This window comes from Dermacentor albipictus, chromosome 1 (genome assembly GCF_038994185.2).
Source record: "Dermacentor albipictus isolate Rhodes 1998 colony chromosome 1, USDA_Dalb.pri_finalv2, whole genome shotgun sequence".
Lineage (NCBI taxonomy): Eukaryota > Metazoa > Arthropoda > Arachnida > Ixodida > Ixodidae > Dermacentor > Dermacentor albipictus.
The window spans coordinates 90,352,697-90,379,211 of NC_091821.1; the positions used below are offsets into that span (position 1 = coordinate 90,352,697).

Here is a 26,515-nt window from a genome sequence, read left to right on the forward strand (position 1 = left end):
CACTTTCACAAGGAAAGCTTCCACGTTGACCAAAGCCGTGGTGGAATGATGCATGTGATAAAGCTCGTAGAAAACAAAACTGTGCTTGGTCTCGACTAAACAGGTACCCAGCATATGAAAATTTATTGCTTTTTAAACAGAAGCGCAGTGAGGCTAGAAGGGAAAGACGGATAGCAAAAAGAACATCATGGGCGAAATATGTGAGCTCAATAAACAGTCGCACAACAAGTAAATTAGTCTGGGAGAAAGTCAGAAAAATTGATGGTGTTCATACAGAATACACACTCCCCATATTTGACGAGGAAACGGATCTTAAAGGGCAAGCAAATATACTTGGCGAGCATTTTGCTGGAATTTCGAGTGATGCTCATTACACTCCCGAGTTTCTTAAGATAAAGGCCACTGCAGAAAAGAAAGATCTTCGGCTATCACTGAATAGTACTGAGCCATACAACTGTCCTTTTACAAAAACTGAACTCTTCGATGCGATATATTTAGGAAAGAGCCATTCAGCAGGTCCGGACAACATACACTACGAAATGCTGCGACACCTACACATGAACACGTACGACACACTCCTTCACCTCTTCAACAGGTTGTGGGCGGAAGGCTATTTTCCAAAAGCATGGAAGAAGGCGATAGTTCTACCACTTCTAAAACCTGGAAAGGAACGCTCTGACCCAAACAGTTATCGCCCAATTGCCTTAACCAGTTGTTTAGGAAAAACATTCGAAAGAATGGTTAACAAACGGCTTGTACACACCTTTTGGAAAGTAACGGGTTACTTGATCAGTACCAGTGTGGCTTTAGAGTCAATCGCAGTACAATCGACCAATTAGTCCGGTTGGAAACAAAAATTCGTGAATCTTTCGTCCAAAGGCAACATTGCGTCTCCGTTTTCTTTGACTTGTCAAAAGCATATGATACGACGTGGAGACATGGCATATTAATGGACCTGCACAGATACGGAATAAAAGGGCACATGCTTGTTATAATCAAAAGCTATTTGGAGGACCGAACATTTCAGGTGATGTTTGGACCAACTTTCTCCAACTGTTTTCTGCAGAAGAATGGAGTGCCGCAAGGTGGAGTATTGAGCGTTACACTATTTTTAGTGAAGCTCAATTCGATAACTACAGTTATTCCTTCTTCCTTAATGTATTCTTTATATGTCGACGACATTCAACTTTGTTTCTCCTCTTGTAATATGGCTACTTGCGAACGCCAACTCCAGTTGGGTGTAAACTCCATAGTGCGATGGGCAAACGAAAATGGTTTTAAATTTTGCGCAGAAAAAACAATATGCGTACATTTCAGTCAATACCGAAGGCTCACACCGGACCCAACATTACATATTAAAGGACAACAAATCACAGTAAAGAACGAACACAAATTTCTTGGTATAATCTTTGACAAGAAACTCAACTTCAAAGCGCACATCGCTTACGCAAAACAGAAATCTCTGAAATCCATGAATATAATAAAGCTCCTATCCCACCGATCATGGGGTTCAGACAGAATATGTCTGCTCCGAATATACAATGCAGTTGTCCGGTCACAATTAGACTACGGATGTTTTGTCTACGGCTCAGCTCGGAAGTCGGCTTTAGAGGTTCTTGATCCGGTGCATCATCTTGGACTACGTCTGTGTTCCGGCGCTTTTCGTACGTCCCCCGTACAAAGCTTGTATGCAGAAACCAACCAGCTGTCTTTGGAACACAGAAGGCTTTTTCTTGGAAACATGTACATAATGAGAGTACTGTCCTGTTCAACGCATCCTTGTAGACTACTGTTTACAAGGCCGCGCTTCGAAATACATTTTAGCAACAAACCGGCAATCATTCCTTCCTTTTTTATCAGGTACCAAAAGCTGAATGCGGACATATGTTACGACGTAAAAAATAAATTCTTGCAAGATGAACCTTCTTTTGCTCCTTGGGAGATGGAACATGCGCAGTTCGACTTTAGGTTAACAAAAAACAGAAAACAATCTTCACCAAGAGAGGCGTTGCTAAGTGAATATTTAGAAATAGAATCAGAATATAATTTTTGCACAAAATATTTTACAGATGGATCAAAAAGCAATGACAATGTAGGCGCTGCAGTGACATCAAATCAATTTGAAAAACAAATAAGACTTCCAAGCCAGGCTACTGTCTTTACTGCAGAACTTTATGCCATTTCGTTAGCTCTTGAAGACATTCTGAGAAGAGGAAATAATCAATCGGTTATATTTAGCGACTCCTTGAGCTCTCTTCAAGCTCTCGCATCTAGGTTACCTTGTAGAAATAATCTGCTGAAGAAAATACAAAACCAATACACAAAATGCCACAAGAGAGCTTTAAATGTCACTTTCTGCAGGATTCCTAGTCATGTAGGAATTCCCGGGAATGAAAGAGCAGATTTTATGGCAGGCCATACCAAAGACTTGGAGCTACATGATGTTGGCCTACCTTGGCAAAACTATAAAGCCACTGTAAGAATAGCAGTTGAGAAACAATGGCAGAAAGTGTGGGATCAAGAGAAACTCAACAAGCTTCATTGCATTAAACCAATTTTAAGAGAATGGCGGAGTTGTCGCCATAGACAAAGATTTTATGAGGTTATATTATGTCGCTTGAGAATTGGTCACACAAGGCTGACGCATAGTTACTTAATTAATAACAAACAACAACCAACATGCCAACACTGCGGTGAAATTTTAACCGTGTTACACTTTTTAATAACATGTCCTGGCTTAGAAAAATGGAGGAAAATATATTTTAAGATCTTTTACGAGAAAAGAATCCCTATCCATCCCATGTTTTTATTGAGTGATGAACCACTCGTGCCATATGAAGATACTTTTAACTTTTTAAAAACCACAGGGATTCTACAAGAACTATAGCACATTTCAGGTTTTATATTTTTACTTGGCCATTTACACCATTTTACAGAATTTGAAGAAATAAGCTAATCTGAAAAACATGTGTTTGGCGCATTATAGTCTGCACGGCTGCTGCGCCATAAAAATCCTAAATCATCATCATCATCATCATCATTGTGCTTAATGCCAATTGTGCAGCGCACGAGTCGACGAAAACCTTCGCAGTGAAGTAGGACGCATTGTCCGTTATCAACTGCTCCGGGAAGCCAAACCTGGTGAAAACCTCGATCAACTTATCCATGATCACTCGTGCCGTCAGTTTTCGTAAGGGGAAAAGTTCGACCCATTTACTGAAGGGATCTGTGACTACCAGCAACAATTTGTTCCTGCTCGGTGTGGTGGGATACGGTCCTATGACGTCACACACCGCGATTTGCCAGGGAGTCTGGCTGTCGATAGGCTGCATGAAGCTGGGTGGTCGTCCGCCTCGGGGCTTCACGCTTTGGCACGCATGACACGAGTGGGCATAGCACATCACGTCCCGTTTCATGCCTGGCCAGGTAGCGAGGTGACACAACGTAAGTCTTGGGGCCGCTCACGTGCCCAGCGATGCACAAATCGTGAAAGTAGCGTAGCAGTGCTCCTCACAATGCGCGTGGTATCACCACCTTAAATGCCACACTTGTGTCGTCCTCGGTGGGAATATACCTCAGCAGGACGCCGTCGAAATTCAGCAGATAAGAATCCAGCACACTCGCAGTATTACCAGCTGTTCCCGAGCGCTTAGCACCAACAGCAATACCAGCTGCCTCCATGTGTGCGGCGGCCGTGCCACCCTGCTCTCGGAGCTCTTCGAGCACTTTTCGACAAAGGGGGTCTTTCTGCTGAGCCTCGAACAGCTCCTCTCTGCTGAAGACAACTCCTGCGGAACCGACAACATCTACATGGTTCACGCTCACGCCCAGGATCGACGGTTGTTCCGCGTCCCCTACTCAGGCTACGACTTGGGTTTCTTTCTCGCCTCGGACTGGCGCTCACAAAAGTGCGTCGGCTGCAGCATTGCTTTTTCCTTTGCAGTAGCGCATGGTGAAGTCGTAACGCTGCAGCAGCAGTGCCCAGCGCACCAGGCGGCCACTCGGCTCGCTCAAGCACCTCAACCAAGTGAGAGCCATAGGATCAGTCTCAATCTTGAATGCCATTCTATTGACGTAATAGTCAAACTTTCGCAGAGCGAAAACTATCGCGAGGCACTCCTTCTCTGTCGCCGAGTAGTTGCTTTCTGCTGGTGTCAACGAACGACTCGCGAACGCAACCAGTCGGAGAGTGCCTCCGTGCTCCTTAAGCAAAATTGCACTTAAGCCTAGGTCACTTGTGCCTGTTTGAATCACAAACTCCCTATTGAAAATGGGCAGCTACAATTCGGCCGTGTCAGAGCACCTTCGTGAGGCCACACAGTGCCGCTGCCTCCTGCTCTTGACCCCAAGCAGGCATGTATGCAGGATTTTACACGTCGTAACCCTTGCTGCTAATCGGATGTGTCTTCCCGTTATCAATTTTGGCTTGACGAAGAAAGTGTTACCTGAAGGCACAGTGGTGGCCACGCTCCAGTCAGTGACAGACGACCACGTCACTGCTTTCGCAGCAGACACGTCTCCAGACCCTCCTGATTACCCGCAGGATGCCTCGAACTTCGACGGCCCATTACGTCCCATGGTCCCTCCGGACCTCGCACCTTACCAAGCAGCCACCCTATATCGTCTTTTGCTTTCCTACCGCGACATATTTTACACTGACAATTGACCACTTGGTCAGATGTCCCTTGTTAAAGGGACACTAAAGTGAAAAATGATTTCTTCTGCATCAGTAAATTGCCATTCTACAACACCAAAAACACCACTCTTACAACGATAAGACATTTGGTAAGCCAGAAAAAGTTCAAGAACGAAATACGGGTGGTGACGCCTACTAAGTTCCCACACCTGGGGGCTGTGACGTCTTGGATTTTGATGGCATCTTCTAGGGCCTACTAATTATATATAGCGGTACAGATTGACTACATTGTGTTCTAAAGGAACCAAATATTAAACATGGCAAGTTTCGGGAACCTTTATTCAGCCAACGCAACCCAAATGCGAAAACATACTTTGGAATCCCTGATGTCACGCTGATGTACCGGCGCTGGGGTTTCGGCGCGAAATTCAAATACTGATACTTGGACCTTCATTTTCTCATCTAATAATCAAACTATTTTTTTTAAATGACTGTCTGCAGGGTTCTCAAACAATGCTTCATTAGTCTAAACTGATTTATAGTTTCGCTTTAGTGTCCCTTTAAGCATTGGATAAACACTGGTGATGCTATTCCCATACACCGCCGACCGTATCGCGTGTCCATGGTAGAGCGGCAAGTTATTCAGCAGAAAGTAAACAAGATGCTCGCCAGAGGCATTGTTGAGCCCTCATCGAGTGCTTGGGCGTCTCCGGTCGTGCTCGTCAAAAAGAAAGATGGCACATGGCATTAAAGCGTTGATTACCACCACCTAAACCGAATTACTGAAAAGGATGTTTACCCTTTACCATGAATCGACGACGCTCTTGGTTGTCTTCATGGTGCCAAATACTTTTCGTCCATCAACCTTCAATCTGGTTATTGGCAGATTTCCGTCAATGAGTAAGACCAAGAAAAAGACCGCTTTCGTCACTCCAGAAGGGTTCTACCGATTCAAGGTTATGCCATTCGGTTTATGCTATGCCCCCTGCACGTTCGAATGGATGATCGACTCTCTGCTTCAAGGTTTCAAATGGTCAACTTGCCTTTATTACTTCGACGACGTCCTTGTGTTTTGTCCTACATTTGAGATGCACCTTGAGCGCGTCGCAGCTGTCCTTAATGTCTTCCATAAGGCTGGGCTCCAATTAAACTCATCGAAGTGCCACTTCGGGCGCCGACAGATTACAGGGCTAGGCCATCTTGTCAATGCTTCCGGAGTATAACCCGACCCGGAGTAGGTTCGAGCAGTAACGACTTTTCCTGTACCTCAGTCTGTGAAAGATGTCCGGAGTTTTGTGGGGCTCTGTTCTTATTTCGGACGGTTTGTGAAAGATTTCGCAGCAATCGCTCAACCACTCGCAGAACTTCTGAAAAAAGATGTGCTTTTTACATGGGGTTCCCCTCAGGCTGCTGCATTTTCATGCCTTATCAGGATTCTCACCAATCCACCAGTCTTGGCCCGCTTTGACCCGTCCGCACCTACAGAGGTCCGAACTGATGCCAGTGGTTATGGGATTGGTGCCATCTTATCGCAACGCCAACACGGACACGACCACGTTATAGCCTACGCTAGCCGGCTCCTGACAACAGCAGAGCGCAACTATTCCATTACCGACCGCGAATGTCTTGCTCTCATCTGGGCTGTCTCAATGTTCCGCCCATATTTATATGGCAAGCCCTTCTCCGTAATCACAGACCATCATGCGCTCTGTTGGCTTTCATCGCTCAAGGATCCTACTGGCCGGCTCGGTCATTGGGCCCTCCGACTACAAGAATATCCCTACACCGTGACTTACAAGTTGGGATGCCAACACCAGGACGCAGATGGCCTCTCTCGCTACCCAGTCGAAGTCACGACCTCTACGTCTGATACTGACACCGACGCCTGTGTTCTGTTTTTCCACTGCTCCATGTCGCCGACGAGCAGTGCTGTGACCCATCCCTGCGTATCATCATTGACCGCCTGGAATCTTCACTTGCCGACAGTTCCCTTCACTTATTCACACTTCAAGATGGTGTACTCTACTGCCACAACGTTCACCCCGACAGCCCTGCATTACTCCTTGTGATCCCTAAACAACTTCGCTCAGTTTTTCTCTACGAACTTCACGACTTCCCCACTGCCGGTCACCTGGGTGTGTCACGTACCTACGACCGGATCCGCCGATGCTTCTTTTGGCCAGAGCTTGCTCGCTTCGTTCAAAGATATGTAGCTGCATGTGAGAAATGCCAGCGACGCAAGACACGATCGACGCTTCCTGCTGGGTACCTTCAACCGCTCGACATTCCCGCGGAACCATTCTTTCATTTTGGTTTGGACTTACTTGGTCCTTTTCTTCTTTCTACCTCGGGGAACAGGTGGATCGCTGTGGCCACCGATTACGCCACGTGCTGCGCCATCACCCGAGTGCTTCCTACAAGCTGCACCACAGATGTCGCCGATTTTCTTCTACGCGACGTGATTTTATTACATGGAGCTCCGCGACAACTTCTCACAGACCATGGCTAGACATTCCTATCGAAAGTTATCGCAGACATCCTGCAGTCCTGTGCCACGAGGCACAAGCTATGCACGTCATACCATCCGCAAACAAATGGCCTCACGGAGCGTCTCAATCGCACTCTCATAGACATGCTCGCGAAATATGTGTCTTCAGACCACGCTGACTGGGACCTCGCTTTACCGTTTGTCACATTTGCTTATAATTCCTTGCACCACGACGCAGCCGGTTATTCCCCATTTTTCCTTAAGCACTGCCCCTCGACACAACCTTCCCTGTTCACGCAGCACCGACCAATGAAGATGCACTTGACGCCATCGCCCGCTGTGCCCACGCAAGGGAAATTGCCCGTGATCGCCTTCTGAAATCCCAAGAGAGTCAAAGGCGTTTGTACGACCAGCTACACCGAAACATGCACTTCCCGCCTGGTTCTTTGGTGCTTCTATGGTCTCCGTCGCGTCAGGTCGGCGTGTCCGAAAAGCTGCTGTCTCATCACACAGGCCCATACCGAGTGCTTTGTGCCGTGACTCCCGTCGCCTACGAGATCACCTCTGACGCCCATCTACTTCCCAGTCCAGTGATGTTGTGCACATTACAAGACTGAAGCAATGTCATCCTCCCAGTGATGACATTTGCAGCTACTCAACGTTGTCCCATTCAGCACTTTTGCTTGATGGTGAACCCCTCATTCTCCTTAAAAAGTACACTTAAATTTCCCCTCACCAGGTCTGGCCATATTGAGCTGACAAGTGCAGTGCATACAATGCACGCTAACGATCGTGTCTGTTAAGTATTACGTCACTACGTGCCACGGAAAGAGCTGAAATTTCAAACTGAATGCCATTTGCCCTTTTCCACGTGGGCGCCGCCTCCAAGCCGGCGGGCGAGGTATACGTGCTACTACGCCAACGTGCATGTGCTTGAGCTGTGGCGCCGCATATGGTGACACACTACTTCAAGAATTATTCAAGGAAACATCTGTTATTCGTATAATCTGTTGGTTCAGTAGATGAATTAATGTTTAGATAAATAATAAAACATAAACTGAATGTCTGCTTGTTTTTGTTTTACTTTATACTGCAGCAACAGAGATGTATACTTCCATTTTGTCTGCTTGTTCCCATGTTGTGCAGTCGCGCGCGTAGACACCGTGTTCCAGCGCATAATCATGCTCTATGATCCGCTTGCGTCTGCCTCAGTATTCGTGTAACATTGACTTATATCACTAGTCAGGTGTCCTCGTGCACAGCATGCAAAATCATGCGCTGCACAAAACGGGACACTCACAACAACTCGCACATGATGCCGGCAGCAGAAGTGCGCCACACCGCGAAAAAGCTAGGAGAAAAAGAAAGTGAAGGCGGGGCCCGTGACATATGTATCATGTGATCCTAAAGCTTTGGTATGGGAGAACACAGGAAAGGAATTTCGCTTGCGGAGGCTAGACAGGGCAAGTGGAGAGAGTCTCTCTTGGCAGGGGCGCTCGCCTCCTGAAATCATGGGTTTTTGGCACTGAAATATTTCTATCATGGCTATTAATGAACTGATTTGAAAATTTTTTGTTGCAGAACGGTCCCTAGAAGACATGTAACAACTTCAGCGTATAACCGAAATTTGTTAGTGGCCTGGTAGGGGGGTTCTGTAAGTACCCAAGTGCAACGGTATTTTGCAGGAACTGTGGCAATGTCACGGATCTCCTCCGGAGAACGCTCTGGCTGAAAGAATGGAATAGGCGACAGGTGTACCCACACAGATGCATATTTAATACAACCCACGCAACACGAACAGCAGCACACAAACCTAACAAAACTAACACACCAGATACAAAGACTATCAGTACACACGAACCAGTAACACTACCACTAGCGTTCTATTCAGAGTTGTTGGCATTCGTGCTCACGTCTGGTTCGGTGCGGATGTGGCGTGGTGTGGGTCCCGTAGCCGGCGCCGGAGTGGCGTTCGTTCTAGGGCTGGCGTCGCTGGGGGCGTCGTTCGTTTCGTCGCACACACTCCCAGTCCAGACGCCCATGGAGGTGTGGCCGATGATGTTGGCGTTGGGGCACCACCTGGAAAAGTGGCAACAGCAGTAGAGACACCCCTGGCCGTAGCAGGTGGTGGCATCCTCCGTGGACTCCCCGGAACGGGCTCAGGAACGGCAGGAAGTCGGCGGTGCAAAGCCGTAGGACACGAGCACGCCGGAGCTGTAGCTGGCGTCGCTCTCTTCCGGTCGAACCGTCCCTCACCCGCCGAGTCTCCGCTGCTTTCTTCTTCCCCCTCGTGTCTCGCCCTTTTATAGCCTTCTTGTTAGTCCACGTAATCCTTCTCTTCGTCTTCTTCTCTTCTCCACCAATCATCGCTTTCCATCTCACCAGATACTTCTCCACCAATCATCTGTTGTCACCTCACTGAGAACTTCTTCTTTATCTTCTCTCGTCTTCGGTTAATCCACGTCATTCTTAACGCCATCCTCGTCGTCTTCTTGAAACCTTTCTTCGTCTACCATTTTATTTTATCTTCCCTCTTATATGTGACAAGCAAAATAATGTAATCGGAGCATAAGTCTTAAGCATCGTATCTCCTACTATTGCTACTTATGATCTGTTCTTGGATAATTATTGCTTTATTGACTTTTGTGGGGGAAAAAACGAAAAGAAAAAAAAAGGCACAGAAAACAAAGAATGCACCCCAGTGGTCTGAATTTTAAATGACTTAAAATTTGTCATAAAGTGCATTTTCTAGAAATGACACAAAAAGCCCACATTGTCAAATGTGGTTTGTAGGCATCAAGTCATGTGATTATAAAGTCACTCTTCTGATGGGGCAGTGTGAACTTGAACATTATGCTATACACGAAAGTGAGAGGAATCTATCATTTGCATTCAGACTATAAAGAAATGAGTGGGCTAGATTTAAAAAGCATTTTATTTACAGCAGCTCTTTGCCATTTACAGTAGTATTTTCATTATCATCTCATTTGCTATCATGACTGACCAGCGCCATCCTCACAAACCACTGCTGTGTCTGAAGGGTTTCTGATACCTGTTTAATCACGCTGATATATAATGTTGTTTAAAGTAGGCATGGGACCATTCATGCATCTGCAGGCATGTGTGTTGCTGTGGACCTTAAGGGCTGGCTGGATGGAGACCCACTGCAGACATACAGTGCCTGGAAAAGCCGATGCCTGGGACGACCTGCTGACACCCTTTCACTTGGTGGGGGCAAACGGCAACGGCGCGAAGACGTGCGGGCCCGCTTTCTGGTGGAGAAATATGGTTTGCGCTGGCGCCAGCTTGCACGCCGAGGTGGCTCCTCCCTGCGCCTGCTCATGTTCCTCCAGCCATCACAGCAGTCCACTCAAAGCCAGCCACGCCGACCCCGCTCTCTCCAGTCAAACTGGCTGCGCCAGGTTCTCTTCAACCCTTCTTGCCGCCAGGCACGCACTGTGGCCTGCACTTTGGTTAAAGCCCTCTGCCAGGTGAGCGCAACAGTCCTGGCATGCACTGGCTGTGGTACAAAGTGCATAGTTATCAAGTGTGCATTAAAGATTGAGAAATAACATTCTGAAAATCTATACTGTAACAGCGGTTAAGAGCTCGAAACTGCATTTGCAATGTTGGTGCTTTCCATTATGCTGCAGATGAGGGCTTTCATAGTCAAGTCGTCATCATCACATTGTACTGTTGTCAGACCATGTCCTAATCCCAAGCTTCACCCTTGCCATAGGGCAAAGAAAAACAAAACTTTGCTACCACTGTGATTCAAAGTCATATCCCTGTAGCAATGTGCAGTTGGGAGCCAGGTAAGCTCACCACTGCACTATTGCACAACTTTAGTGCTTGGTACTTTGTGCAGGGTTTTATGCACCACACAAAAACCATAACAGCCAATACTGTAGTGGACAAGGACACGTGCATAGCAAAAGAAATATTTTTTAGAAAATGGTGGTGTCTGTTGTGAGAGCTTGCTGCTGTCATAACAAATCAGTTAGAGTTGGAGGAATCCCTGATTTTTTTATTCCCCATTCTTTGTTACCAGACTTTGAAGGCTATCTGTATTTCTAGCTGCTGAATAGCCACCACTTTGGTATCATATCATTTGGTACCATTCATATTATATCATTTGGTACCATTAATCTCGTATCGTTTGGTACCATTCATATCATATATTTAGTACCGTTCATATTATATCATTGGTAACATTCAGTATCATATCATATATACAGTATCGCATCTGGCTAGCATATTTACTCTGGTAACCACCAATGCTATCATGATGTAGTGCTTGCAGCTGCTGTGTGTGCACATGCATGCATTTTCTTTGACATGGTATATTCTTTGAAAACACTGGTGAAATTTCAGAATTGTTGAGTGAATTAAGGATCCGCAACAAAAGTTCCATTTTGGCTGCTTTATGTTGTATTACACTTACTACTATTTTGAAAACACAAACTTGCTTGCCTTTCCATTGGCATAGCTAGGAGGGGGGTAGGTTGAAGCCTCCCCCCCCCCCTCCTTTTCCTATGGGGCAGAAAGTTTCAGGAGGTGGGCTTCCAAAGATTGTCATGGATGACAGGGAAAGTATGAATGTAAAAGTAAGGCAAGGGCTAGTGGTGGTCTCGGGGGGCGGGGGCACAGAACATTGCCACCTCACTCATGGTGCACCTCTACCTCATTCCAGATCTTAACCATAACTGCTGAGGATTGATCAGTGCTAAAAATTCCACACACAAATAAAGATGGGATGAGCATGTGCATAAAACTTCGGGCCGTTGTTGATCCCCACCAGGTCATCATATTGTCGAGGAGCTTCTGATTTCTGCTACTTGACCAAATCATTGACCACACTGTGCAGAAGAACAGTGTTCGAAAATATTGCAACTTGCTTGTCTAGGAAACACATAAGTCCCCCCCCCCCTCCCCCCTCCTTCCTTCTCTTTTTTTTTTTTATTTTTCTTTCCCTTGTCTCTGACTTTCATTATATTAGTAAACTTAAGAGCTTGTTGTTAGCTAGTTTGTACACGCTGTTAAAAATGAAAATGGGGCAAAAATGTGACAAGAAAGAAAGACCTACAGAACCCCGATTTTCGCAGGGCAAAATATATTAAGGATGGGAGTGCTGGGCCAGGGAAGCTAAGAAACTGGCACAACAAACAGGTGGGAGAGCACGTAGTTGAATGGCCTTAAAATACATGCAGAAACATAAATGTAGGAATATAGGAATGTTAGGGCTGCCGCACCGTTCAGCAACCCAGTGAATGCTGAAGAGTGTGACAGTGACTAACGGAAAATAATTTTAAGAAGGCGAGTGGGATGATGGATACCAGGGGGGCAGGAGGAGGGACGCACATAAAAGGTGCCAAGAACGAAGCTGGCGGACAGTTATGGACATATAGAAAGCGTCTCGTCACTTCCTGACCGCTCAACACCAGATGGTTGTGGCCAGTCACCTAGCTGTAGCTCACCTAAGCCATCGTAACACATGCTGCTTGCTGCAGAGAGCCTGTCCTAATTAAACGTCTTGGCAATTTTCAAAGTAGACGGGTGTCAGTAGACGACACTTTGAAATCTCTCGGAGCTACTGGCCCTTGTTTTACTGCGAACAACAGATGCCGTAAATTTCACAAAGGCTTCTAAACAGGAAGCAGCCCTGCTTCGGACTGTCTCCCTCATCAGTTCCCAAGTGTGATCAAATAAGAATATGTGTCACATGATGACACATATTCGTAATCGCCAGGTTTCGCTGAAGAAAAAAAAAATGAATATTTCCATCATCATTTAGATATTTCACTCCGCAAAAGAGCACCAATAAAGAAAAAATACAGCCAGTGTGGTTGATCTGAAGAAGCCCAAAATTGTAATCCTTGTGCAGGAACCACGACTCACAGGGGCAAAAGAAGAAAAAAAAAAAGAAATTTAGCACTTTCTGTGCATATAAAAAAAATATGCAAACGCGGTAGGAAAAACGACAAACAATCGGCGAGCTCCGCACGGACATGCATGACCTGCATTGCACCATTATAGCTTTGCTTGCCAGCAATGACTGCAGGCTGCAGCGACAGATGGCACTGCAGGTCAGAGTGCTCCAGCATCCCAGGTCGTCATTGCAAAAAAAGTCACATTTTTGTTGCTGGATGACACACTGCCCTATTCCAGTACATCATACCTATAGCAACATTTACAAAAACTTGCTTTGTTGCCATCTTGGGATGGCGATGAGTCTGATGGCTCTGACAATAGGCTGTTGCCACAGCAGCAAACATGGTTTTGCATCCGATTGTAACGTGCAGGTAATATTCAGACCAATTTTCTATGAAAATAAGGTCCGCATTAGATTTGTGGAAATACAGTATCATATCATCTGACCCTGTTCATATACGACACCTTGAATATTTTCACAATATTCTTACAAGGCCACATGTGAAATTTTGTTTGTACATGAAAAGTTGGAAAGCACCAGCCAAGGAGCATTCTGCCGCAATAATTTTTAAAAAGGGTTGTGTAGTAACTGATATAGAAGCTGTGAAGTGTCTCCAAACAATGGTATGAGGATGTGAGCTACACTCCCCACAGCAGAGACTCTTTTCCATCACCTCAGCCAGTACTCGCAAGCAGCATTTCTCTCCTGCCTTCTCCCATTCTGGAGCCAAGGGCCCATTTCCTTCTCTTTTATCACGACCCTCACCCTGCAATTCCTGTCTCTTTCTTTCTCTCTCACTCTCTCTCCCCACTTTTTCTTTTCCTGCGGTGGGGCACATTTCCAGAGACAGTTCTGCGTGTTATGCATTTCACAATAATACTCGAGTTATTCACACTGCTACTGACTATTTGTGCAGTGCAGGGGACATGCATGTTATGCAGAAGCACTGCTTATGAGATGTCATTTCGCTGGTAGACCGAGTGACACTTTTGAGACCAAGGGCTCCTCCCATAAGCTTGTACTTGAATTTTCACCTGTCTTGCAGTGCACATAGATTTAATACTTCGCAGACGTAATTGTCTCCGCATGATCTGTACATTGGGTTTGTCTGTTTGTGATGCCCAAACCTGGCGAAGGGCCCTGTAAAGAGTGTTTACTTAAATGTGCTTCAGGTCCCATCACGGTGCCGGGAAATGCTGGACCTGCTGACAACATATTTGGATGACCTAGGCACAGCTGGTGAAAGTGGAGCAAAGTTCTTGGCCCTCTACCAGAGCCTTATTGGGCCTGACCATTGGAAGCACTACCTGGCCATCAAAGGCCTACTTCCACACCTTGGCGACCTCATCACCTCCGAAATTGAACAGCTCACCCTGCTTGAGGAGACTACACTCAATGCTGACCTTTCCCAGGGTAAGTGCTTCTGGCCTTTGCTTGTTAGTTATTCACCTTGTTTCTAGCAGCCACCGTCATCTTTCTTGGCCACCTTTTATACGTGGCATACTCCAGCACGTGTCTCTCGTGCCTCGTGCTGCAAGCTGCGAGATTAGAAGGAAATGGAAGAATAAAAAATGACCTTCTTTTGATCCTTCCATCAGTGCGAATGGTTCTCGGGTCTTTCGCTCACTGACTCGCACATTGTTGTAGTGGACCTAACCTCGGTCCTTATAATGTTAGTTAGTTTGTTTTTCACCACAATTGCTTCCATGTCTTCAGCAGCCCATAGACAACTTGCACATTCACACGTTTGCAAACCTTTTTTCTTCTCTCACACGTTTTCACCAGAGAAAAACGTAAGACTCCAGAACCTTGGAGCTTGTGCCAATAATATGAGGGGTGGCTGAAAAATTATGAGCCTATCAATAAAAGGTAATCGGGGCAACTTTTGTTCATGGCTATTTTTCAACATAGCAGTGGTGGAACAGCTGTGCCAATTGCGCCAAACTGTGCCAAGAGCGGGCCTTTGCGCCATCCTGCGCCAAAACGGCATTGTAGCAGAAAATTGCGCCGAGTCTGTGCCAAAGCATGCATAAAAATGAAACCCTCCTTCCATCGATGCTTCGCAACTAGCAAAACTGAAATAAAAATCGGCAGCATGCTATAATCACCATCGTAGAAGGATGCAGAGGCCCATCCATTGAGTTTCTCTATGGGCCCATCAGACACATTTGGTTTGTCATTTACGCATTTTTCTCTGATGGACATACAATGTAGTGCCGCTGTACCGTCTTGCTGGTGCTTTATTTCTGTGTTTATCGAACCCGCTTGGTACCGCACAGTTTGCCAAAAGTGGATGTCACATTCTAAGATTAAAGGTTAGCTTTATTTTTATGTTTATGGGTGGTAATGGGACTTTGCAAAAGAGCCGCTGCGATTGCAGTCGCACATGGTGCATAGTTCAGAATGGTATTAGCAAATGTGATACACGGTGAGAGCTGCCACTTTGATGGGTGCCACCAGGTTTATTGACGCAAATCTTGTGTCGAGTTTAGATCACTGCACTATTTCGGTGAAATACCGGTAGCATCACTGACGCAAACACAAAATCATATTTGCGTCTCGCGCATGCGCAGTGGCACTTCTTTCTTTCTTTTTGTTATTTTTTTTGCAAGATTTTTTCGAAAATTTTCTTATGTGCATGGCATGACATATCGCATCATGTCATGTTTAGTGCAGGCACGCGCACTCGATCGGTCTTGTGGTGTGAGCCTTTGCCCACAAGCCATGACTGTCACACTGTGTTGCATCCTGGGTTCGCTTTCTTTCCTGATCACAGTTGCACAGTAAGCCTCATGCACACCCGCCTCCACAACATATAGACTATATCAGTGAATATTTGTATGGCATATGGTAAGCACACATGCGTTGAACCCTGTGCCAAAAGTGCTTGCTGCTACCCGCCGTGGTTGCTCAGTGGCTATGGTGTTGGGCTGCTGAGCACGCGGTCGCGGGATCGAATCCCGGCCACGGCGGCCGCATTTCGATGGGGGCGAAATGCAAAAACACCCGTGTGCTTAGATTTAGGTGCACGTTAAAGAACCCCAGGTGGTCAAAATTTCCGGAATCCTCCACTACGGCGTGCCTCATAATCAGAAAGTGGTTTTGGCACGTAAAACCCCAAATATTATTATTATTATTAAAAGTGCTTGCTGCTGCACCAAATCGGATTTATGGCTGTTCCACCACTGTAATTACGTAGATGTCAACTATAGTTGAGTCTGTCAAATTTTTTGTGGCCCTGCACTGCACATTTTCCCAGTTAAGTTTTTTCACACATTCTTTTTGCAAAACGTATGAACAAGGTTCTATTGTATTTCAGTCGTTATCAGTTAAAGAATACAATAATGATAAAGGGCACAGACTGAAATTCATTATGTGAATTAGCTTCCTGACCTGATGTGCCCCTGCAAGCACCCAACTGTTGTGGCAGGGTAATAGATATTGGTCACCATAAAACTTATCCGTGCAGAGATGTACCTTAGGCACAATTTCTGTTTGGTGTGCATGACTGCTCACCATTCACACCACGGTTGAAAGTGTTCCTTTATACAGTCAAACCTCGGTACAACAAAGTCGCATTCAACACAAAATACCTTCATTATATCTAATATTCATTATAAGCACATATGCCGATATCAGCAGAAAAAATTCACAATTAGATCTATCTGAAAGAAATGCAAGCAGAATTCCTCTGACACAATACCTCCTGCGAATTTTGATGGCTTGACAGTGGCTTGCCAGGCCAAGACAAGGCATGGGAGCACCAATAACTTACAACACATGCTATGCATTGTTGCTAATATGCAGCCAGGCAAATGGTGTGACTACATGCAATTAAAAATTCACCAATTATTGCGATACTCCCTAATGCAAAATTTGAGCGCAGCTCTCTATGTGTTTTCATTTCGCAATATATTGAGGAAACGAATTTGAGAGCGACGTGTAGCAGAGTTGGCAGTCATCAAAAATCTGATCTGCAGGTCAGGCGCGTCAGCTTTTATACATGACTTGTCGAAGGTTCCAGTGTAATTGTGGTGTCACTTGGCTTCCAGAAAGTACCACAGAATTCGAATTGCACATAGAATCAGATTACAAAACAATCGCAAACCATAACAATCGAAACAAGCACGAACAAGACCAAACCAAGCAAACCAAAGAAGCGAGAGTGAGAGCTGATGCGAGCAGGTGATATTATTGAAACGAGCGGTCCGGCTGAGAACAGATATGAGTATGCATAGAGCAGTCGGGTAGGTCTGCATGAAGCCAGTTACCCACGCGCATGTCACCACGCTCTTATTGGTCTCCACCATTCGCGGCTCGTGTGTTTCATCTGCTGCTCCACGTTTGCTGTTTCATCTTTTGCTGTTGACCTCGTTCACTCGGTTACGCTGGCACTCGCTGCAGGAACAGGCCATTAAAGGGACCCTGAAACAATTTTGACGATTTTCTACAAACGTACTGAGTCGTTAGAGTAGGTCCTTCTGATCATTAATTGACACATATAAGTGCTATGCGTAAAGCGTGTAATTTATTATAAGGTTTTAAAAATGCACATCGCTGCCGATCGCAGCACGCTGCTCGGCGGAATTTTAAGCCGCCCCTACCCATATGACGGAAATCACCCATATGACGTCAGTGGGGTGAGCTATTTGATTGGCTGACCAGGCCGCATGATTGATAATTTTTCCAACTTTATGGTGAACAAATAATCTTCGTAATAGTTGGAATGTTAGTTCATTTGTTTTTATAAAAAGAAAGTAACATAAAGAGAGTGCACAAGAACAATTTTTCAGTACACTTCAGCACTTCCGGCACACAGCAAGTGTCATCTGCTTGTGTTATAGCGTACTCCATTTTGACGAGAGCTCCGCGGTCAGAGTCGGTCTCAGTCTTTTCGCGAGCACTATGTTTCGACTTTGTTGCCTTGTGGACTGCAAACCTAGCGACTGGCAATATGTCAAGCTGCGAAATCACGTCCCTCCGCAAGGCAGTATACAAGCGAACTGGCTGCTGCGCATCGGACTGCTGGTATCCGATCGGCGCCAGGATTTGCGCGTTTGTGGCCGTCACTTTACACCGGAAGATTACTAACGCAATAGCGTTTCGCAAGTCTGGTATTGGGGCAAACGCAAACGCAAGCGCAAGGGGACAGGGTCTGGCCGCTTGACTGTGCATGGATGAGCCACGATATGAGCAGAAGGGCAAATGTGAATGGTCTGCACGGTGCAGCCACCTGGTGGCACAGAGCTCAACCATACACAGTAGCAGCAACGAAGTGTATTCTTCTTTGCTGCTGGTGTGTATTTTTCGCAGGAGTGTAATCATCAACACGTTGTTTTTATAAATGTTTAAAATGTTTTACACTTGGTTTGAGCAATATTAGCGCTTTGTTTGACTGGTTAAGCGCTGCGCCAGCAAGTGTCTGGACCGTGCAGACCGATCAGCCTGCTCACGTACATCTACGATAAAGTTCCTTCATCAGCTTGAGTTTATGCCTCCAGTCATTTGCCAAAATGACCAGCTTGCCTGTGGTTACCGGAATACCGGACACGTTCAGCGCTACGACAGAATGCTCGCAACACACGCTGCTTCGATAGCTCGCGGTCGACGGCCAAGCGGCTAGCGGAGAGGTCTCGCGTGCGAGGGGGCGTGCTCCAAAACAACCGGAAGTGAACGATGTGACGTTGCGTCGTGACGCTGAACCAGTGAAGGCGGAGCTTAGCGCCGCTCGCTCGGCGAGTGAGTTGAGGAGGAAAAGCATAGCTAGGGAGGAGGGTAACTTCTAATCGCTTGCAGCTCCATTAATACATAACCCTTCACTTAAATTGGGGTGCGAATGTTCTACTTAAGCTGTACCCTATGCGCCTACAAAATTTGTCCGAACCATTTCAGGGGCCCTTTAAGAGCTGCACTCTAAAAAATTCAATTCTAGAGTTTTACGTGCCAAAACCACAATATAGTTAAGGCACACTGTAGTGGAGGACTCCATATTAATTTTGGCCATCTGGGGTTCTTTAATGTGCACCCAATGCACGGTACACTGGCGTTTTTGCATTTTGCCCTTATCGAAATGTGGCCGCTGTGACCAAGATTTGATCTCGCGCCAATAGGCATCTCAGCACAACACCAAAGCCACTACGCCACCACGACAAGTCGCATGGAATGAGCACATTGACTTTCTGGCTGCAGTCCAATGAAGCCAAGCCACTGCCCAAATCATGCAAGCTCATTCAGAATTTCCTAGTTATTTCAAGTTTTTCTTGCTAACTATGGGCCATGCAGTTGCCAAAAGATATTTCAGAGACAGGAGGCTGCTGCATGTGGTCCCGAACCCCACTACTACGGCCATCAGTTTAGCCTGCAAGTCTTGCTCCTAATTCCCGTGAAGTCTACTGGTACAGACATACTGACAGCGAGCTTCCCACAACTTGTCACCATCCACTTTGCTGGTTATCAGTCAATTTTTGTTAAAATTAACTGCACTGCCTAAGCCACTAGGCCAATGAGCACTGCTTTATCATAGGTTGGCAACTAAAGTTGCAGTTTAATGTCAAGTCAGTATGGTGGCAACTTTGTTCATGGCCACCATGTTTGCAGGATTGCGTGCATCGATAACGTCCAAAAAATTTAACAGCATGCTATACGGTGTCCCAATTTTGGTTGCTATTGTACATTGGTTCTAAGAGTAGGTGACGGTGCTGCAAGGAAGTCCAAACCTACACGCAGGTTTGGAAAATAGGGTATCTGAAAAATGAGGTTGGTGACTTTTAACAGTCGTGGTATTTTACATTTTGTCTACCGAAATGCATATTTTGAAGCATGTGCTATCAAAAATTTGCTTTGCTATTACTGATACCGTGTCAGATCTCGCATTTCAGTTCTTTAAAGGGACACTAAAGCGGAACAATAAATCAGTTTAGACTAATAAAGCATTGCTTAAGAACTCTGCAGGCAGTCATTTCAAAATAATAGTTTGATTATTAGATGAGAAAATGAAGGTTGAAGTATCAGTATTTGAGTGAGTTTCGCGCCAAAACCCCGGCGCCAGTACATCAGTGTGACGTCAGGGATTCCAAAGTGTGTTTTTGCTTTTGGGCCATGTTGGCTCCCGAAACTTGCCATGTTTAATAGTTGGTTCCTTTAGAACACAATGTAGTCAATCTGTACCGCTATATACTTAAGTAGGCCCTAGAAGATGCTATCAAAATCCATGACGTCACAGCAACCAAGTGCGGAAACTTCAAGGAGGCATCGCCACCCGTCTTTTGTTCTTGCGCTTTTTCTGGCTTACTAAGCGTCTTATAGGGGTAAAAGTGGTGTTTTTGGTGTCGTAGAAAGGTAATTTACTGATGCAGAAGAAATCCTTTTTCTCTTTAATGTCCCTTTAAAGATGAATACTCCATTGAAACAAAGCATAAGCAACCAAATATTGAATTTATTTTGTCATATCTGCTAATTTGTTATATCTGTGTTCATTATATCGAATTTCGACTGTAGTAGCCCCCACAATGTTCACGAGTGCATTTACTAGATGTAAAAGCGGACAACACCAAGAGCGAGTGTCCTACTTTTGCCATCTGCATCTAACATATTTTGAAATTTTCATGCACATCATTGTGAGCTCCCACTTGTTCCATGCCTCAAGCACCACTTCAATCTTTTTAGTTGCAGACTACTTGCTTTTGGAGATAGCCTACATGCAAAATTCCTCATGCAATCTGTATATTGTAAGAACATGCACATAAATGAGGATGTTGTTGCCAAAGTTTTTGGCCGACTGGTTATGGTGGTTATGGTAACTTTACAGACAATAGGAAAAAGTAAAGAACAGTGCGAAAAACAATAAAATATAATGCTGTTTAGTTTGACAAAATGGCAAAGAAACCTTCTATAATAAATAAGCAATGTCATTTAACAATACAATAAAATGGGAGCAATATAACACGTAGTATTATTACTACATCAATCATTACAATCACAAAAGTCAGTTGTTAAGACGAAGAGAGCTGTTGCATAAAATATTTCTTAACTTAATTCTTGAATACATGCTCTGTGGGTGATGGTTTAATGGTACTATGTTAACTAGAATTCCGCAGTTTGATTCCCGCAAATATGGTAGTGAACTTACCATAGTTCGTGTGCACTTTAGGTAAAATACGGTTATCGAGTTCAGAAAACCTAGTATTGTTAGCATTTACAAAAGTTTCAACGACAAAGCCATCTATAGGTGCAATGTTACAAAATAACTTATGTATCACAACTGAGAACTTAAACATAAAAAGCTGATGGAAGAGGATGAATGTTTAAACTGCAATGAAGTGACACTGCATTGGATAAGAAATGGCTGAAAGTCACGAGATGAAGCGCCTGATTTTGCAGGTGTGAGGTGTGTGAAGTACGTGTTGCCCCAGGCTGATACACAATAAGATAAATGGCTGTGAATGTGTGTGTGTGATAAAGGGAATGGATGATAATATACGGCTGAAAATTAGAGATGGTTTTGATTATGGCATGTATTCCAAATCTTACGGACAAGCGATTGCACATGAAGATTGAATTTCACATGCCTGTCTAAAAACTATGCCAAGAAACCTGGTGCTATCAAATATTGGTATTAAGTTTTTGCCAAGACACACAGATATAGATTTCGAAATTAGTGTCAGGAAAGACTGAAAAAAACAAACATAAAAACTGTTATTCAGAGGTAATAAGAAAGGGTTTTCAGAAAGAATGGAACATGTCATTGTGTTTTTCTTTTCTCATATTTTACTGCAATGGCAGTACAATGCAGAGAATGTTTGATATAAGGTTTATCTGCATAGCATTGTCAGCTCATAGCTGTAAGCGTCCTATACAGGTTTAAGCCAGGTTACACTATTTGTAAAGAGGTTCAAAACCTTTTAAAATAAAATTACAAATACATATTGTGCACAGAGATGTTCCATGTGCCAACTCCCTGATCCATCATTGGACAAACTAGGTGCTATGGATCTGAAAGTAGTTATACTAAGCTATAATTGTTAGCAGCATTTATAGAGAGCAGTTGTGCTTGAAATAGGTGCACTTGGTTTAGTTTACTTTTGTGTTTCACTCAAGTGGAGATTGACAAACAGTGCCTGTATGTGCAGGTTTTGCCCTGAAGATGCTCACGGAGCTGCTTTCATCATTCATTGAAGTGGACTCAGTCCGGCAGCAATATAAGTCACGTCTTGTTGGATGTGTGCTCAATGGCTACTTGTCTCTGCGCAAGCTAGTGGTTCAGCGCACGAAGTTGATAGATGAGACGCAAGAAAAATTGTTAACACTGCTAGAAGAGATGACAACAGGCACCGAGTCGGAGACTGAGGCATTCATGGCAGTTTGTGTTGCAACACTAGGCCGTTATGGGCTGGAGGATCTGCGAACACCCGTGTTCATCTTTGAGCGGCTCTGCTCATTGATCCACCCTGAGGAAAATGAGCTAGGCGAGTTCCTGGTGACTCTCGAGAAAGACCCACAGCAGGAGGACTTTCTCCAGGGGCGCATGCTGGGCAACCCATACAGCTCAAATGAGCCTGGCATGGGGCCACTGATGCGTGACCTCAAGAACAAGGTGTGCCAGGACTGCGAGTTGGTGGCCTTGCTCGAGGATGATAATGGCATGGAGCTGCTTGTCTGCAACAAGATAATGAGCCTTGATCTACCTGTCAAGGTACACCACTTCCTTTTCCTTTTCTCTTTCTCTCTCTGCTTTATGGTAGCACATAATGCACCTACATAGCTACTAGTATTAAGCTCTAGCTTTGCTGGGAGTGGCCTTCATCCTACAGTGGAAATAAAATAGGCTGATAGTGATGGTGAGTTACCACACAAGTGCAATTTTTTATGGGTCACAGCAAAAGAATAGACAGAATGGCATTTTAATGTTAATTTAACTTCCTGTGGAGCAGTGGGGACTAAAATTAGTTGTAATAATACTATGCAGGCAACTTGCACGTGTCGAAGCACTGCGCTGATTGTGTCATCCTCTACCAAAACATAAGTTTCAAAAGAAATCGCTGAATTTAGCAAGATGCACATCTTCGCTGGCAACCACAAGGCCTTAGCTGTGTACTAGCATTTAACAGACAAATCTGGTCCAATTTAATCAGTCTTCAATTTTAATCACTGTTTATCAATCGACCGGCAGCAAGAGAATCCTTGTCACTACGTGTAAGAAAACTTAGTAAGAAAATGGGTAGTCCACTCCTTGAACATAGCCTGATGGCCCTAGCAAATCCATTGCCATCATAGCTGTGGCAGCTCATAGAATGTGATACATAATTTGTAGAGGAATCAAATCTCTGTAGAGGACACAAATGTCCTGCATCCGGAAACAAGTATCTTTGCAGCTGAGGCCTATGCACTATTGTTAGCTGTGAAACATGTAAAAAAATCAAAACTTAAAAAAAAAACAATTATATTTACAGACTTCCTAAGCCCTAGTGTCATTCCTTAAACAAAAAAATTCTGTTCTTAGTGAGCTCTATTCTGTTCTGTGCGCTGTGCACATGTTTAACCAGTATGTCATGAGCTGGGTGCCTGGCTACAGAGACGTCAAGGGTAATATCCTAGCACACCAAATTGCCACACCAATTGCATCGCAAGCTAATAATCCTGCCGCTGCTGTCCTTGCCACAGATCTGAAGCCTTTCTTACAAAAAGACTGAGACGCCACTGGCAACCCGTGTTGGACACTGAAACAAATAATGCTGTATCTACTCGCATAATGAACGCACTCGTGTAGTGTACGCAGCCCCCACTTTTCCAGTCAAGAAGTGTGTTTTTTTTTTCTTTTTCTCGCATAATGATCATACATTGAACTTGCTGCTGTGAAATAGGAGACACACGGTACAATTCAGTGTCTGATGCGGCATCCGGTGAGTACGATTGTGTCCGATGCCGTGTTGGAGGACAAATCGTACCATGTCTCCTCCTTTTATTGCGATAGCAATTATATGCATGCTCCAGGCACATTTTTGCCGTCGTTGTCGCTGTGTGCCACATGGTGTGAGTGTGTGTGAAAGTGCCTGACAATCACGGCTCAATCTCGTGTGCAGTCCTCCGTAGCGCGAGAGGCCTTGGGGGGGGGGGGGGGGAGGAGCAGTGGCGTTGTACTCTGGCAGCAACTGCATATTGCACAACCATGCCGCACCGACGATTGCGGCTGAATCTCCCACATACAAAGGAGGAAAGTTGGAAGGAAACATGGCGGGAGGGGAAGGAGGGAGTGGCCCGGCATTTTACTTTGGCAGCAACTGCGCATTGCGCAGCCGCTGTGCGCCCTATCTTCAGGTGATCTGCGTCGGGGGCTGAGTCGACGGCGGCTCATACCTTTGTATGGGCTGCGTTCTTGCCTCTCAGTTTGCATTGAAACAAATGTTTGCAAGTTTATACAGCCGATAAAACTACCATCCTTACTTTGTGTAGCTGTCTAGTCATGTGCTATCGCAATCGATGGCTTGCATTTCTGGCAAAACTAATTTTTTTAGAGGTTGCCACAAAAAAAAAAGAAATCTTCATAATTTTACCCTGCATAATGTGCCCCCTAACTTCGCCCATAGTTTTCGGGGAAAAAAAGTCTGTTCATTATGCAAATAAATACGGTAAGCTACAAGTAATTAAGTCACAGTTAGGTTTGTGGCTCTCCACAGTGAAAACACGACGTACTGACATCCTATTTTGTCAACTCAGGATGGACACACATATGACACCCACAATTTTCTGCTGATTAATAATGAACCTCCAACCTGTGGTAGATTTGGTGAGAGGCTAACTATCCTCCACGTCTTCTTGGAGTGTCAGGAAGTAGAAGCTGAGAAAAAGAAACAACTTTCCTCTAGCATGCCGCCAACATATACCTCTCCATCCAACAATGTTTCCTGGTGCAGTACTGTTTTTTGACTCCAAATCAGTTCTAGATTTTTTTAATGGTGTTGTATTAAATGTTATTAGCCCAAGAAATTTGTAGTGCATCCTCTTCCCAAAGGATGCTGCTGCAATAGTAGTGTTCTGTTTAGCACATATCTCCAGGCCCTTGGGTTGCAAGGGCTCTGACAATGCAGTATTCTTACAAATTTTTACCACTTACATCTTTAGTATATATATCATCCTTCTGCAATGTATCTTTCCTATTCATAGTATACTTCATTAGTGATTGCCAAAATCTAATTACATATACATTTTATGCACTTTACAGTGACTGTTTTAAGGCCTCTTTAAAGCCACAACGCATCTACCTCTCGTATTTCATCATCGTATTGCGAACTCATTAACACTAGCCTGGCACTCTTTGGCCATACTTGGCCCTTACGCCACAAAACATCAATTCACAATCATCATCATCAGACATTGCCATTTCTCAATGTTACCGTCAACTCGACTCATTACCAGCTTCTCACCTTGAGCATTGTAGAAGCGCCTTTCCTCCTTAACAGCTCCTGTGGTGTTACTTGCATCATGTGCCTCTAAAACAAAACCACCACTTGTCACGACCGTTGTTGCAAGGCAGCTAATATGCTGACGTGTGGAACAAGATGCAAGAACTGAAGAAAAAGCATAAAGCATTCCAGAATAGTTCTCTACTATGGTTCCTGTTGGTGAATTTTTTAGTTATGAATGTAACACTGAATAATTGGCTGCTTTGTTATGGTGTTACGATTTCAACTTTAACTTCAAGGCGAGTACAGTAGCGCGATTAAAAGATGGGACAAAAGAAGACACACAGGGACACACACAGCGCTAACTTCCAACAATGTTTATTATCGAAAACCAAGTCGTACTTATACACTCAGCCAACATGAGTCACAGCCACGTGAACAGATAAACAATGAATCGTAGCGAAACATTTTTGTAAGTGATATGTTAAGCCATGCACAAAAATTTCAGTTCTTTTTCAGAGAGAGCCAATGACGGGTGAATGAAGGGAGGGAGGGGGAGGGGGGCATTCTACTCTAGCAGCTGCTGCATATGGCGCATCCACGCGGGCCCTATGTTGAAAGCGATCTGTGATGAGTACAGAGTATATGTGCACTGCGGGCTCATAGCTTTGTGGGCACTATGTTCTGGCTGCTTAGTTCACGTTGAAGTGAGAGGCAGCACAAAGGTCAATTCGCTCGCTGCTTCTGCTGCGTTTCCTCACTCCAGCATTTTTGACAGTAAGTTTCCACGGTCATCGAGAGAGATATGTTCATGTTTGCTTGTACGTGCATGCATGTTTGTTAATTTAGTTAGTAAGCTAATGCTTACAAATTTATACAGCCGACAAAACTACTATCCTTACTTCGCATAGATGTCTACTAATTTGTTATTGCAATTGATGCTTCACCTCTCGCGCGGAACTGCAACTTCTTTGCGTGCTCGATCACGAACGTTGGCGCTGGAAAATCGTACATTGAACATACATAGAACCTCGCTTAATGATGTTCTACTGTATTATGTG

At 44.8% G+C, this 26,515-nt stretch overlaps 1 protein-coding gene across 6 annotated transcripts in view; it reads left to right on the forward strand.

Annotated features, from left to right (window-relative positions):
* Positions 1-26,515, forward strand: part of poe (E3 ubiquitin-protein ligase-like protein poe) — a 549,262-nt gene that overhangs the window by 446,126 nt on the left and 76,621 nt on the right. For all 6 annotated transcript variants that reach the window (XM_065455076.2, XM_065455078.2, XM_065455079.2 and 3 more), the window contains 3 exons: positions 10,242-10,615; positions 14,229-14,469; positions 22,185-22,747. In XM_065455076.2, the coding sequence (XP_065311148.1) occupies positions 10,242-10,615; positions 14,229-14,469; positions 22,185-22,747 (1,178 nt within the window). The remainder of the gene's footprint in view (positions 1-10,241; positions 10,616-14,228; positions 14,470-22,184; positions 22,748-26,515) is intronic.